The sequence below is a fragment of the Uloborus diversus genome, chromosome 6, assembly GCF_026930045.1.
Source record: "Uloborus diversus isolate 005 chromosome 6, Udiv.v.3.1, whole genome shotgun sequence".
NCBI lineage: Eukaryota > Metazoa > Arthropoda > Arachnida > Araneae > Uloboridae > Uloborus > Uloborus diversus.
In genome coordinates, this window is record NC_072736.1 from 80,864,466 (window position 1) to 80,877,359 (window position 12,894).

General features: G+C 34.3%; 1 protein-coding gene across 2 annotated transcripts in view; it reads right to left on the reverse strand.

Moving 5' to 3' along the window:
* LOC129224354 (Bardet-Biedl syndrome 1 protein homolog) overlaps positions 1 to 12,295 on the reverse strand; it is a 72,907-nt gene extending 60,612 nt beyond the window's left edge. For both annotated transcript variants that reach the window (XM_054858798.1, XM_054858797.1), the window contains exons 1-3: positions 12,190 to 12,295; positions 7,028 to 7,197; positions 5,206 to 5,295 (exon numbers count right to left, since the gene is read on the reverse strand). In XM_054858798.1, coding sequence (XP_054714773.1) covers positions 5,206 to 5,295; positions 7,028 to 7,197; positions 12,190 to 12,209 — 280 coding nt within the window. In that variant the 5' untranslated portion in view covers positions 12,210 to 12,295. The remainder of the gene's footprint in view (positions 1 to 5,205; positions 5,296 to 7,027; positions 7,198 to 12,189) is intronic.
* Between the last annotated feature and the right edge of the window lie 599 nt (positions 12,296 to 12,894).

The following is a 12,894-nucleotide window of genomic DNA, read 5'->3' on the forward strand; positions in this document are numbered from 1 at the left end:
CGTGTGTGTGTGTATATATATATATATATACTAGCTGTACCCGACGCGCGTTGCTACGCCAACAAAAAAATACATCATTATACTGATTTTCATGACAATCGGTTGAACGGGGCAGAAGTTGCTACTCTGCAGTGCCACCTGGTGGCGAGTGGCTTCAATGAGCATATTATGCACCTTCTCCGTGGAAAAATACATATATATAGCAATTTTCATAATAATCGGTCCAGGTATCAAGTGAAGCCGTGACTATACTCAAATTTTGTACTCACGCAGTTTGCAAGATCAATCAATCGCTAAAAATATCAAATAGAAAAAGTTTTAAATCTCCCCGTTGCATGAAAACAATAAAGAAAGAATTTATTTGTTCAAACTCAAGTAAAATGGCAACAGCTAACTTCTTATCAATGAGATCTTTCACGCGAATTAATTTCTGCAGCCGATCATTTTATTCGTATTTATCCAATGGATTGTAACTTAAATTGGAATAAAAAAGGAACTATCGATCGGATTTTTTTCGAACTGGTCTATAAACATTCCCAGTACCAAAAATAACAAACGGTGAAAGTTTCAGCCAAATCTGCCGGGTAGTTTTTGAGTTCATGGATGACATACCAGGGTTCATACTCAACTTTGAAAATCAAAAGTAAGTAGTTTTTAAGGAGTTTCGCAGGAGTTCATTTTAATGACTAGTTTCCTGTTTAAAGATGTATTTTTTAAAACTTATTTCAGAAAAAATATGTGCAACTCTAATATTATTTATTTTTGTTTTCATATAAAACATTGAACGCACAAACATACTACATAAATTTATAGTAAAATATGCATTTACTGCATTTTCTTTGACGTCAGCAGCCTCGGAATCAAATTCAAATACAAGGGGGGGGGGGAGGTAAATAAAAGAATTTATAGAAGCAAAAAAAAAAAAAAAAACTTGAAAATGGTACTTTAACAAACCTACAAGATGTTATTTTACAAATAACTATCTACATAATCGTCATAAATTTGAAAAAAAAAAATCGGATGTGAGGAAGAAATTTGTCTAACGAAAAAATCAGATTTCCGGTATTACCAGACGAATAAATAGCGGAATTTTGGTAAAGTTAGGTACAACGTAATCACTCCTATCGGATTGGCGATAGAAAAACATCTTTAAAGTCATGTAGAATGAAAAAATAAGGATTTTGTAAGGAGATAATAGCAAAATTCAGGAGTTTTAAGGGCCCTTATTTTCTATTCTCAAAAAGCAGGAGTTTATAAGGAGTTTGTAAGGAGCGTACGAACCCTGCATACAGACAAACATTCATTTATATATATATATATATATATATATATATATATATATATATAAGACAAATACTTGACATCATCAAATAGAAATGGGTTTACATTTAATACAATACTTTTAAACGGGAACATCTTGATTTACATATTACACAATAAGTTAAAAAAAATTAAATACCAAAAACTACATTTTTTCTAGACTGCACATGGGATATGAATATCCGTGCTATTTTTTTGTGATCAATTTCGTCCAAGATGTTTTTGTGAAAGTAACATGATTCAACCGCTTTTGTGTCATAGTCGACCGAAGATACAATTTCAGCTTTCTCAGCGCACTGAAGCTTCTTTCAGCTTTACACGACGAAGGGCGGCACACCGAGAGTAGTCGCACCAAATTTTCAACATTTTGATATAGTGGACAATCGAATTAACCGTTCTTAATGAATGAAATCATCAAAAACGAAATCCAGTTTTATTGAATCAGCCGCCTTATTGGAATGGAGTTTAGAACAAAATGTGACTCATATAAGCCGCGACAACGGTATAATTAAATTTTTATATTACATAGTGATAAACCCAGCAGCTCTAAGTTCTTGCCACAAGTTGGATTCGAAGGAGTTGAATTTGATGTTTTTTAATCAAAAAATTAAAGTATATAATTCACCGTTATGACATTCACGAACCTACGAAAAACACAACTACAAAAATAAAAGACACAAATAATTAAGCTCTCATGATATCATATTTTAATAATGCAACCTTTTAAAGTATTTTCTTAATTTTTTCAGGTTTTTTTAACAAATGCACCAAAATTTTGCTTTTTTGTTGAATCCTCCATACACTTAATGCATATGAAACCAAAAAACAGCAAAAGCCATGCCCATGTAAATACATTAATTTCTTATTTCTCAAAGTCAGCAGGGAAACTGCCCCTCCTGATCCTCTTTAAGTGACAGGCCTGCCTTGAGAGGCACACCCCACAGATTGAAAAGTACTGGCCTACAATGAGAACAAACAGAATTTGGTGTATAATTGAATTCTGATCAGCGGACGATGGGAAAGAGATAGAGAAATTAACTGCTTTTTTCTGACACGTGACAATAAGTTTTAAAATGGTTACTTCAATAAAATTTGTTCAATAAAGCAGGATTATTAATGGATAATTTTCTGTTAAGCTATAATAACTAAAAGGAGTATTATTTATTTCATTAAAATTTATAAAAGATGAAACATTTCAAAAAAAAAAAGAGAGAGAGAGAGAGTTGAACACATTAGCTTCAATAGGTCTCATAATGTCAAAATATTGACTGTAAAGCATACCTGATTAGCAGGCATTCAGGGGCTACTCGATAGGAGGTCACTGTGAACTTTCATAAACTTTCCTTTCCCAGAAAATTTTGTCTGACGAGTCTTCAAATTTCGAGTAGTTTTTTGTGAAATAATGCATCAAAAAGATATTTTCATTAGATGTAGTGATGTGGGTAATTAGGAATTTCATTCGGAAAATCGAGAAGTAACCCCATCTGAATAGTATAAAATCGGCGAGCCCCTGCATGTATTACACTAAACAGAATGGTACTTACCTATCACGTTCTTTTGACTTTTTGAAGACGGTTCCGTGGATGTTGATGATGATTCAGTAGTTAAAAATTGCTCAGGTTCATTTGATGTAGAAGGTTTGCTACATTTTACCGTTTCAAGCCATCTCTCCATAGACGTAATCGAATATGTAAAAAAAATTATTTTTACCAAAATAGGAGCGTTCTTCAGGTCACCTACTCTCAAGGAGACCAAAAGACCACATGAAATTATCTTTATTTTTGTCGGAACGTTTCCCCAATAGGGAAGCTCCATTTCTGTCTTTTTTTTTCTGGTCATCTTGCGCTCCTTTTTTCGTTGGTCTATTGGAAGTGACATCACAGTATCCATCGTTATGCTGGCTTACGATTTGCTTTTGAAATTGCACGTTAATTTTTAGACTCCTCCTCTTTGTTTTCTATAACGTAACGCTTTTTTGGTCAAATTTGAAATGCCGAAAACCCATTTGAGAAACCGCGCTTCGGTAAGGCACTTTGAAGCCACGTGTTGAATAATGTCAAACACATGACACATCCTTTCCCTTTCTACCCCAAACTTAACCTTTGACCAGCTAAGTGGTATTCTAACTTTTTGTGCATCCTTTGGCCAGGGTGTTGTTGCCAGCTGCAAAAAGCCGCCAAAGAGGTCTGGTGTCTCATTTTGTTTGGGTAACATCGGGGTCGCTATAAATTGAATCGAATCGGAGAAACAAACACTGCAAAACTCGGAACAGAAACCTGGAAGCGCCGAGAAACGAGATAAGAAAGAAAGGGGCAGAAATTTAGATCCCCGTCTGACTTCTGTTGACTTATTAGCACTTAGGGAGAAGGTGTCCCCTTTCTATAGCATCCTCCGCGGAGAGCAGAGCCATGGTTTGTCATTGGAGTTCACTTTCCGACTTTCCGTTCACTATACACCTCACCTATTTTGTTTTTTTTAGTTCATTTTTGTTTTCGATGTTCATTTCGTTTTATTTGATGTGAATTAAACATGGTAAATTATGTATTATGCAAGTGTTTAAAGTCTTCAAAGCAAAAATAATTTCCCCAAAATAATGAATTTCATCTTGACAATTATCAAGGGGGTCCGATTTTCAAATATTGAGGGGGTCCGGTCCTCAAATATTGGGGGGGTCCGGACCCCTTGGACCCCCCCCCCCCCCCGGCCGTGACGCCCATGATCGTATATATAGATAGACAAATGCAGAGGTCGATATAGTAGATGGGCAGCAAGAAAGAGACATGCCCGTCATTTAAGGAACTTCAACGGGGTGTCAATGCCCCCCCCTACACACACCATGACTTTGAAAAAACAATGCTTTCAAGTAAAAGTGGAAGTGTTTTTTGTTATTTTTCAACAAAATTTGCGTGAAGAGCAAGCCGTTTGTGTCTCCCCTCCCCCTCCTTTAAAAATATTCCAAACGACGGAACTGGAGAAAGATCTAGAAAATATTTTATTTAAATTAATAATGATATAGATATAGACTGATTGACACCGCCACGAAACTTATTTAAGCAGCCGCCAAAGGCGTCAACATTGGCGTAAAAAGGCAGATGATAATATTGATATATAGAGAAAAACATTGATTAATACCGTCGCTAAATTGTCTAAGAAGCCGCCGAAGGTGGCAACCCTGGCGTAAGAAGGCGGACCAGCTGGTCGCCGAAGATGGCTAGTTTCAAATAAAAGCAAAAAAGTTTTAAAAAATTAATAAATAGTTGCTCCAATTTCTAAACTTATTGATGAGTTTGGTTCTGTTAAATTGGCATCTGATTTTGAAGCAATATTTCTTCTTTGGGAGTTCACTGAAATGGAAAGTTATTATGCGCTAAGAGGCGTTGCCATTGTAAGCGCACTATGCAGGTAATGCAAGGTAATACAGTGTCAAAAGTACTTCTTTTTCTGAAAACATCTCGTAAAAAAAAAAAGAATTCTTTTCTTTCTTTTGCAAAAAAATGTTTTAATGTTTTGCAAAAGTGTGTTTACCCTCCCCCCACCCCACATGGGAAGAAAGTTTAAGTTTAGGAAACTGCCTTCCCCCGGCTCATCATTTCAAAATTTTTATTTACATACATGAATGCATTTTATAGGGAAAAAACAAAATACTTCAAAAAGTAGATTTGGATTCTAAAAACAGGGGATGAGGTTTGATCTGCCCAATTTCTTAAATAAGGCGCTAGCCCCCCTTCCCTTTTAAGCTGGATATGCTCGTGTACCCATCGTTGAAAATTAGAACACATTCTATCAGAAGCTATGTATGAAACATGAGTCATAGAACAGAAAAGGAGTTAATCAAAGGTCTAATTTACAATTCATGCAAAATAATGACAGAAACTTAAAAAGTACCTGGAGATCGTGGATCACATGTATCCATATGAAAAGATACAACACCAGTTGGCAAATCAATAATGGTGTGCTCTGATAAGAGATGTGTACCTAAAAAAAAACAGTTTTTCAACTAAGTGTTTTGAAGTTTGAAAAATAATTTATTTAAAAGTTCAAGTAAAATAATATTGACATCAATGCATCAATTTAACAAACTCCCCAGGTAGCACAAACCATCGGATTTACATTGGAGAAAGGTTGAAAATGCATCGCAATGGTTGGAAATATGTTTTGGTTAGATATTGGTTTCTTTCATACGCTCATACAATCATTCGAAGCATCGGAGGATGGTTTAAAACCAACCTATATCCGACTAAAGGCATTCCCAACTTATTTCTAACCTTCAAACCTGTTTCACATTTACGCCCATTTATTGCAAGTTCGTTGCTGATTTGCGCGTTCTGCGAAGCATGCGTAATGCATTCCATACGTCCCCCGCCCCGCCTCTGCAGTCTTGTTGAGACCCAGGAGTTGAAAGGGGTGAGGGAGGAGTGCGCCGGGAGCATAGCCATTTTCTTTTTCATTCCAGGGTCACATACACATTCACACGTGTCGTACTTGCTCACGGCGAGTGTTCAATCCTCGCAAGTACTCAAGTCTTCCAAAGTAAATCAATTCATTTTTCCAACTACTTTTCTTTCTTTCAATAAATTTAAAACTAAGATAAAAGATTTTTTTGTGTGTGTGTGTGTGTGTGAGATTATTAAATGTATTCTACTTTTATTCGTTTTCCAAGCACGACAAATCATTGTGGCTGTGCAGGCCCAGATTTTTTCGTTTTAAACCGCTTGAATTTTTTCTACAAATTCGTTTTGGCAGGGGTTTTTAGGGGGAGGCTGTTTCTAGGGGTGTTTTCTCTTTTTTTTTGGGGGGGGGTCTCCGATGAATCGAAATTCTTAAAATTTTTGCGCATTCGAACTGATTTTTTTTTCATAGATGCTTTAACTAGTTTTCTAGAGAATTTTGTGAATGCTTGGAATGTTTCAGAATTTCGTGTTGTTCCTTAGTTTAACTTCGGTAATTTTAAACGCACAATAATTAAAAATAGTTTGCTAATCACACAAATTACACGTGCAATTTACGATAGAAATAAAATTGTGTTTTTGAATGAATTTTTCTCTTCGATGGATAAAGTACATTAAAATTCCATCCCTAATGATAAAATGAAAAAAAAAATCAATGAACATGAACTTTTGAATGAAATGGGAGAGTACAATAGTTCGGCAATACAATAAAATAAGTACTTTTCATGATATTCAAATTTATCCCACGTCATTTTAATTGTTATGAAGATTTACTAACTGAATGTGTATGCGTAAGTTTTTTTTTTTTTTTTAATTTTTATTTCAGGTCAAAGCAAAATTGAACCTTCAAACAAGCTAGGTTATTTTTCACGGCAGAATTTTAAAGTCAAAAATTTTATTCTGTCTTAAGAATAACCTTGCTGGTAATTAATATTTCCTGAAAAAGAAAAAAAAAGAAATTAATGTATGCTTATGAAGATAATTTTTGATTAATTATTCCCAAATATAAAAGATAAGAATTATCAATATCTTAAATTTTTGTTCATATTTTATTGAAACGTTTGTAAATGATAGGGAAATGATATTGTATGTCAAATTCAGCCAATAAAAAAATTCTGCTTTTTGTTTCAGGAGTCTAAAATTAAGACTATTAGAAAAAATTCAGGTTACATGAGATTTCCAGTCAGTTGAATGCCAGACTGATTATTAGCTCTTAGTTCAGAAAAGATAAAGAAACATGATAAAGTGGATGTTATTACCTTTGTACACTTTTAGTTTCATATTATGGGTACCGGTACCCAAATCAGCGACAATTAGCTTATAATCGCCATCACCATGAAGATCAGCCAAACACATGCAAGAAGAAAAAGTATATAATGTTGCCAGTGGATCATAATGAGCATGTAACCACTTAGACGAACTTTCTGATCTGGAAAAATTAACATTAGACTTTTTTTAGTATAATTTTTTAAAGCAATGACTATTATGTAAATATCATGAATTTCTACAATTTCATTTGCAAGAACAAAAAGAAAATAAATTATGTACTTAACATTATTTGTCATAAATTATTATTGGATAATTAATTTAAGCATATAGTTAAAAAATGTGATAAAAAGAAAGTAAAAGCAAATAAACACAATATATGCACAAATTTGCCAAACACTGCAGACACCTGTTTTGAAGTTTCAAAGAACCTTTTTTGTGATGCAAAAATTGCAATCTTTTGGAGACATAAAATCCATAATATGTCAAATTCTGCAAAGAAAAGAAAAAAAAAAAGAAAAAGAAAAAAAAAAGATTAAGAAAAAAGATTTGAATATGACATAACTTATCTAGTTTGCTTATCATTTGTACAGCTAAAACCTACCTCCTGGGAGGGAGGGGAAGCAACACAGTCCTTACATGTATATGAACTAAGTATGCACCAATTAAGCAAACTGACGGATCACTGAGTTCCGATAAATCGGGGAAAAGTTAATTAACCAATGCTGATCAATGATACTGATTTTGAATACTACTATTCCTCCATGACCTTTTTTTTTTAAATTATAATTTTGGCTTTTCAGAATTAGTTAATAGTGCAAAATTTCCATCTACATTTTGTAGTGGGCGATAGATCACTCATGAATTGTTCTCCTTCTCCACGCAGTCACCACAGCTGATTAAACCTTTACCAGGGAAGGTATGATGGTGATTGGTGGGATTTACATAGATAAAACTACACAAGAAAACTAAAAGATTTAGTCAGTAGGTAGACTCTATAGACACTTTTAGTTTAACATCTTTTTTACTATTAGTACAGTAAAGTGCCCATATTTGGGACAGTAGCCATTGGGACATTTTACCGAACATAGTTTAGAGGGCTGATACACCTGTCAGTATTTCACCAGTAAGAAATAAATGGTGTTACAGAATTCATCAATAGTTACCTTTTGAGGCTATGAGAGCTAAACTTTGATAATTTAGCGTTATTTGTTAGTTCAATAATTTTGAAAATTTCAACAAAAAAAAAAAATGTGATTTTTAAGTATGGAGGGCTACCAATGCTAACTGAGCAGCATTAGTTTGAATTTGCTTCTCACTTCATCTTGGCTGTGTATCTGCGCCTTATTTGGGCTTATTTGTTTCTACTTAACTAATTCAGTTTTAATTAATTTATTCATATTTTTTTCCCAATGGCTGGCAGCAAGAAAAGGTTACAAAGAACAAAATAACAAACCAAACACAATACACAGAACAAGGAACAATACAAGAACAATAAAGTGAAATATTTAGCTGCCGATACACTCTTTTGCTTCACAATAACGGTCACACAGGCTACGTCTGGAAAGCTGGGTGCAAGTGTGCAGTTGGCGAATATCCATTTCTTTGTTTGAATAGCAAAGAGGACAATTGGGACTCTTAACAATCCTCAAATGGTGAAGATGTTTTAGTAAACAGCCATGGCCAGTTAAAAGTCAAAGCAAGGCTACTGACTCTGCTCTTGGTGCTGAAGGGACAAAATCATGGTTTATAAACCAAACTTTGTGTTGCTTCTAGCTTTTAGGTCTTGCCAAAAAAAGCTCTTGATTTTTTCCTTTTACATAATTTTATTGCATTGAATGAGACTGACTCATTTGATAGTTGAACAATAGCAGACCCCCTCTTGGCCAGAGCATCAGCAAGCTTGTTTCCTCTAATCCCACAGTGTGTAGGGATCCATTGAAACACCACTTTTATATTTCACATCAGCAGATCGTTAATGAACATGTAACATTCAGAAATTTCCTGTGACTTGCAGTTCTTTATCGATGTTATCGCCTCAATAGCCACTTGAGAATCCGATAGGAAGACACGTCCCTTAAGTTTAAAATCACGGTATCTCAACTGATCTAGAGCCAGGTGTATAGCTTTTACCTCTCCATTTATTCATAAATTTGAGAAATTGCAAAAGAGCTCTTAACTTGAAACACTGTTCCAAGTTAGAGTACTAAGGCATAAAAAGTGTCTGTAAGAAATATTGCGGAAATAAAGTGCATAAATTGTATTAAGAAAAAAAGTATAGATACAAAATTTTTAAAAACAATGACTATTCTCATGACAATAAATGTGCCATACAGTGACAGGACAGAAAAGTTGCCATTGTTAGAAAAAAAGGGAATTTATTGATGAGCAAAAGACGTTTTGCCAAAATATTATATATGTTAGTTCTACTAATGAAAATGAGCCACAAAGTATAGATGAGACTAATTTATTTGTTGTGAATTTTACGTATTATGAAGGAATTTAAATGAATGAAATGATGTGAAATGAGGAACATAGAGAGCTAAAAATCAGCTGCATTAAGAATTAATTGGGTTGACAATTGCTTTTATGCATTTAAATATGGAGGGAAATGTAGAAATATTACATTCAAAAGAATTAAGATTTCTAGGGAGACATTCAATATTTTCAGGGGTGAGTATACATTCTGAAATCTTTGAACATTTACAAAATTATATTATTTCTATCTAATATTTTTTTCTTCATTGAGTTGTAAAATAAACTTCTGTAAAACGATAGTTGGTATCACAAATGATTATCTACTGCTGCATAGATGAAAGAAAGATCAAATGCTAAGTTTCCCAAGTTAGGGAGGGGGGTCCCTAACTTGGGACAGTGAACATTTTTTTAAGGGACATAACTACACATCTATACCTTGTTCTGAGGTGAAGTACTAAGGCACATCCTAAAAATAGAATACTTTTTTCAAATGGAAAACATATGATTAATGTGCTAAAGGTAAATGTTCAAAACTGTCCCGAGTACACTTGACTGTAGTTATTTAAGGTCACTTTTATCTTTATGAAAATTACAAAAAAAAAAAAAAAAAGGCAATCTGAAAGCAGGATGTTTAAGTTAATGTGTGGAGAAAAGCAAAGATATGTACACGATATGTGTGCAGTATTATAATATACACGATAGATGTGTACAATGCAAATCAATATAAAATATTGATACTGAATTTTTTAAAAAAAAACAACAACATTTCTTTAAAGTGTTCATAAAATTTCAAAAACAATAGAAAAATATTTTAAAATACATACTAAATTTTTATTGAATAAAAAAGGTGATGTTTAAAAATAAATAATAACATGCCTGCTGTAATTGTATGCATAAATGTTGAATTACAGTAACTGAACAAAGCTATAAAAAAAAGTTTGAACTGGCATATTCTATCAAATGCTTGGGGGGGGGGGGGGAGAGAGGAACTAACACAGACACATGCAACTATTTCCTAACCTTCTCATTTTTAAAGAATTATACATTAATTCAATAAATGTTTTAAAAAATTAATGATTTAACATTTCTGAATTCTATATCATTATTATTAATAATTACCTACATGTTGCCTTTTGTTGCAGAAAATTACAAAAAATGGTCAAATAATTCAGTTAACTAAACATGAACTCCATCAAACTGTTCCAGTTTTGTATAGAATTGTTCATGTTTGCAGGATATTAACTCATTTTATTGTGTTGAGCTGCAAACACATCTTTTCACATGTCCGTTTTGAGGGGATGCAACTCTCATAGAGCACTAGAACACCCACAATCACTCTAATGAGGCATGTATGTGTACAGGGGCAGATACAGGGAGACAGCCATGGGAGCAATGATTCCCCCCCCCCTTCTCAAATGGTCAACAATGTTATCCATCTATCATTATTGTATGTGATCAGAGGCGTGCACAGGGAAGGGGGGGGGGGGAGAAGGGACACCTGTTGGCCTGGGCCCAAGCCTGAAGGGGTCCAATATTTTTTAAACTAGACATGAAATATAGGGGTAAACAATATGAAGGGGGTCTCGAAAAGTTATTTGTGATGGGCTCCACAATTTCTGTGCACGCCCTTGTATGTGATCATAATTTAATAGTTGCATACAAAGTGGATGGATGTAAATATACCATTTCACATTGTGTTCAAACACTTTATGAATAAAGTGTGTTTTCAGCAATATTTTTAATTTATTAATTATTACTTAAATATTTAAAATAATGCTTCCTTCATTGCTTCTGATTTTAATTTAAAATATTTGTGCCATACCCTGCATGCCTCAAAATTCTGGTGTCACCAGATTTTCAATAACACTTCTCTGGTCCTTTGCGGCATGCCAGAAAAATCGAGGTTAGGAAAAAAACTCTTGCTATAAGAAATATATGTTGAGTTTTAAAATGAATGTAAGTTCTTTACATGTGTTATTAGTATAAAAAATAGTTTAATTTTGTAAAAATATTTACTAACCATGTCATTTGTTATTTTAACAAGAAAATTATTGTTTAATAACGAATAATTTTAAGTAAAGTTCGAATTTCCTGGCATGCTGGTCAACCTCACTTGTTTCCAGCATGCTGGCTAATGCGGGGTAATATAGTAGGTGAGACTTATTCCTCACCCATTTGGTACTTCTTACTGACACCCAAACATGTCAGAAATTTTTCACACCTTAAACTCCATATTTTTCAATTTGACCCCACCTCCCCTTATATGCTAGTCTATATGGCTCCTATATGTGCTTTTGCGTTTAAAAAATTGGGATTCTTTCCTAGAAACAATTGTTTACTCAAAGTAAAGTTACGATATCAAACCAAATTTTCCTTTCCATACCTTTAAGTATTGAAAATACTAACACGGTAATGAGTCGATCTTTTCGGGAAATTTTATGCTTTCATAAACAAGACTTGTTTTCATAAACTAGACTTCAAAAGCAAAGCAATTCCAGGACAGATTCCCCCAAAAATATACAAATGATTTTCATTCTTAACTTATTGGAAACCCACAAATGTAATAAAAATAATATTTCGGAAAGACTCAATTCGTTATGCTTTTGAAATACGATCACGTCGCACTGTACAGCTGTAGGCACATACAGTTGCATTTATTTACGAAACATTTGGATACCTTTTGTTTGAATTCTCCATTGCCGTTGAACAACAGAGAATGAAAGTTTCTAAGATGAAGACGATAAAAAAGTATCTAAGTACTTCATTGTTTTCATTCACGTTACCATGGTAGCATGTTAATGCATTACTGTTGCCAAACTCGGGTGCATTCGAAACAAAAATCGGTCGCCTCGGTGCCACCGCAAGCGTCCGGAAACGCTGTGGTCGACTTGGTAGCGAGCAACCTGTCGCATCGCTGTCTGGAAGCGGTTAGCTTAGAACCGCTATAAGATAGGCCGACGCATCAGCTTAATAAGTTTAGTCAATTTAGATCGGATTTTTCATTGTTGCACTGCTAGGATTGCGTTCGACGAACCTCACCGGTCAACCAGTGAGTAACCCGTAATAACCGCAGTCTTCTATCAACTATCGGTTACCGCCAGTTACCATTTTAAGCTGTTGATTGGTTGATTGAAGCAAGTGAACATTAGCTGTCACGTGGTTAGTTAACCGGTAGCTACCGGCTCAGCTCGTCAAACGCAAGCTAGATTACCACAGTTAAGTTTCGGATTTTGCCAAATTGGTGGAAAATAATTATTTTATTTAACAAACAATTCACTTGCCGCTAATAATCGCTCCCAGTGAACAAAAAGCGATAACTCGCAAGCCAGAACTTGCACGCCATTGTTGCATTGCTGTTGCACTCACATGGGGGGGGGGGACA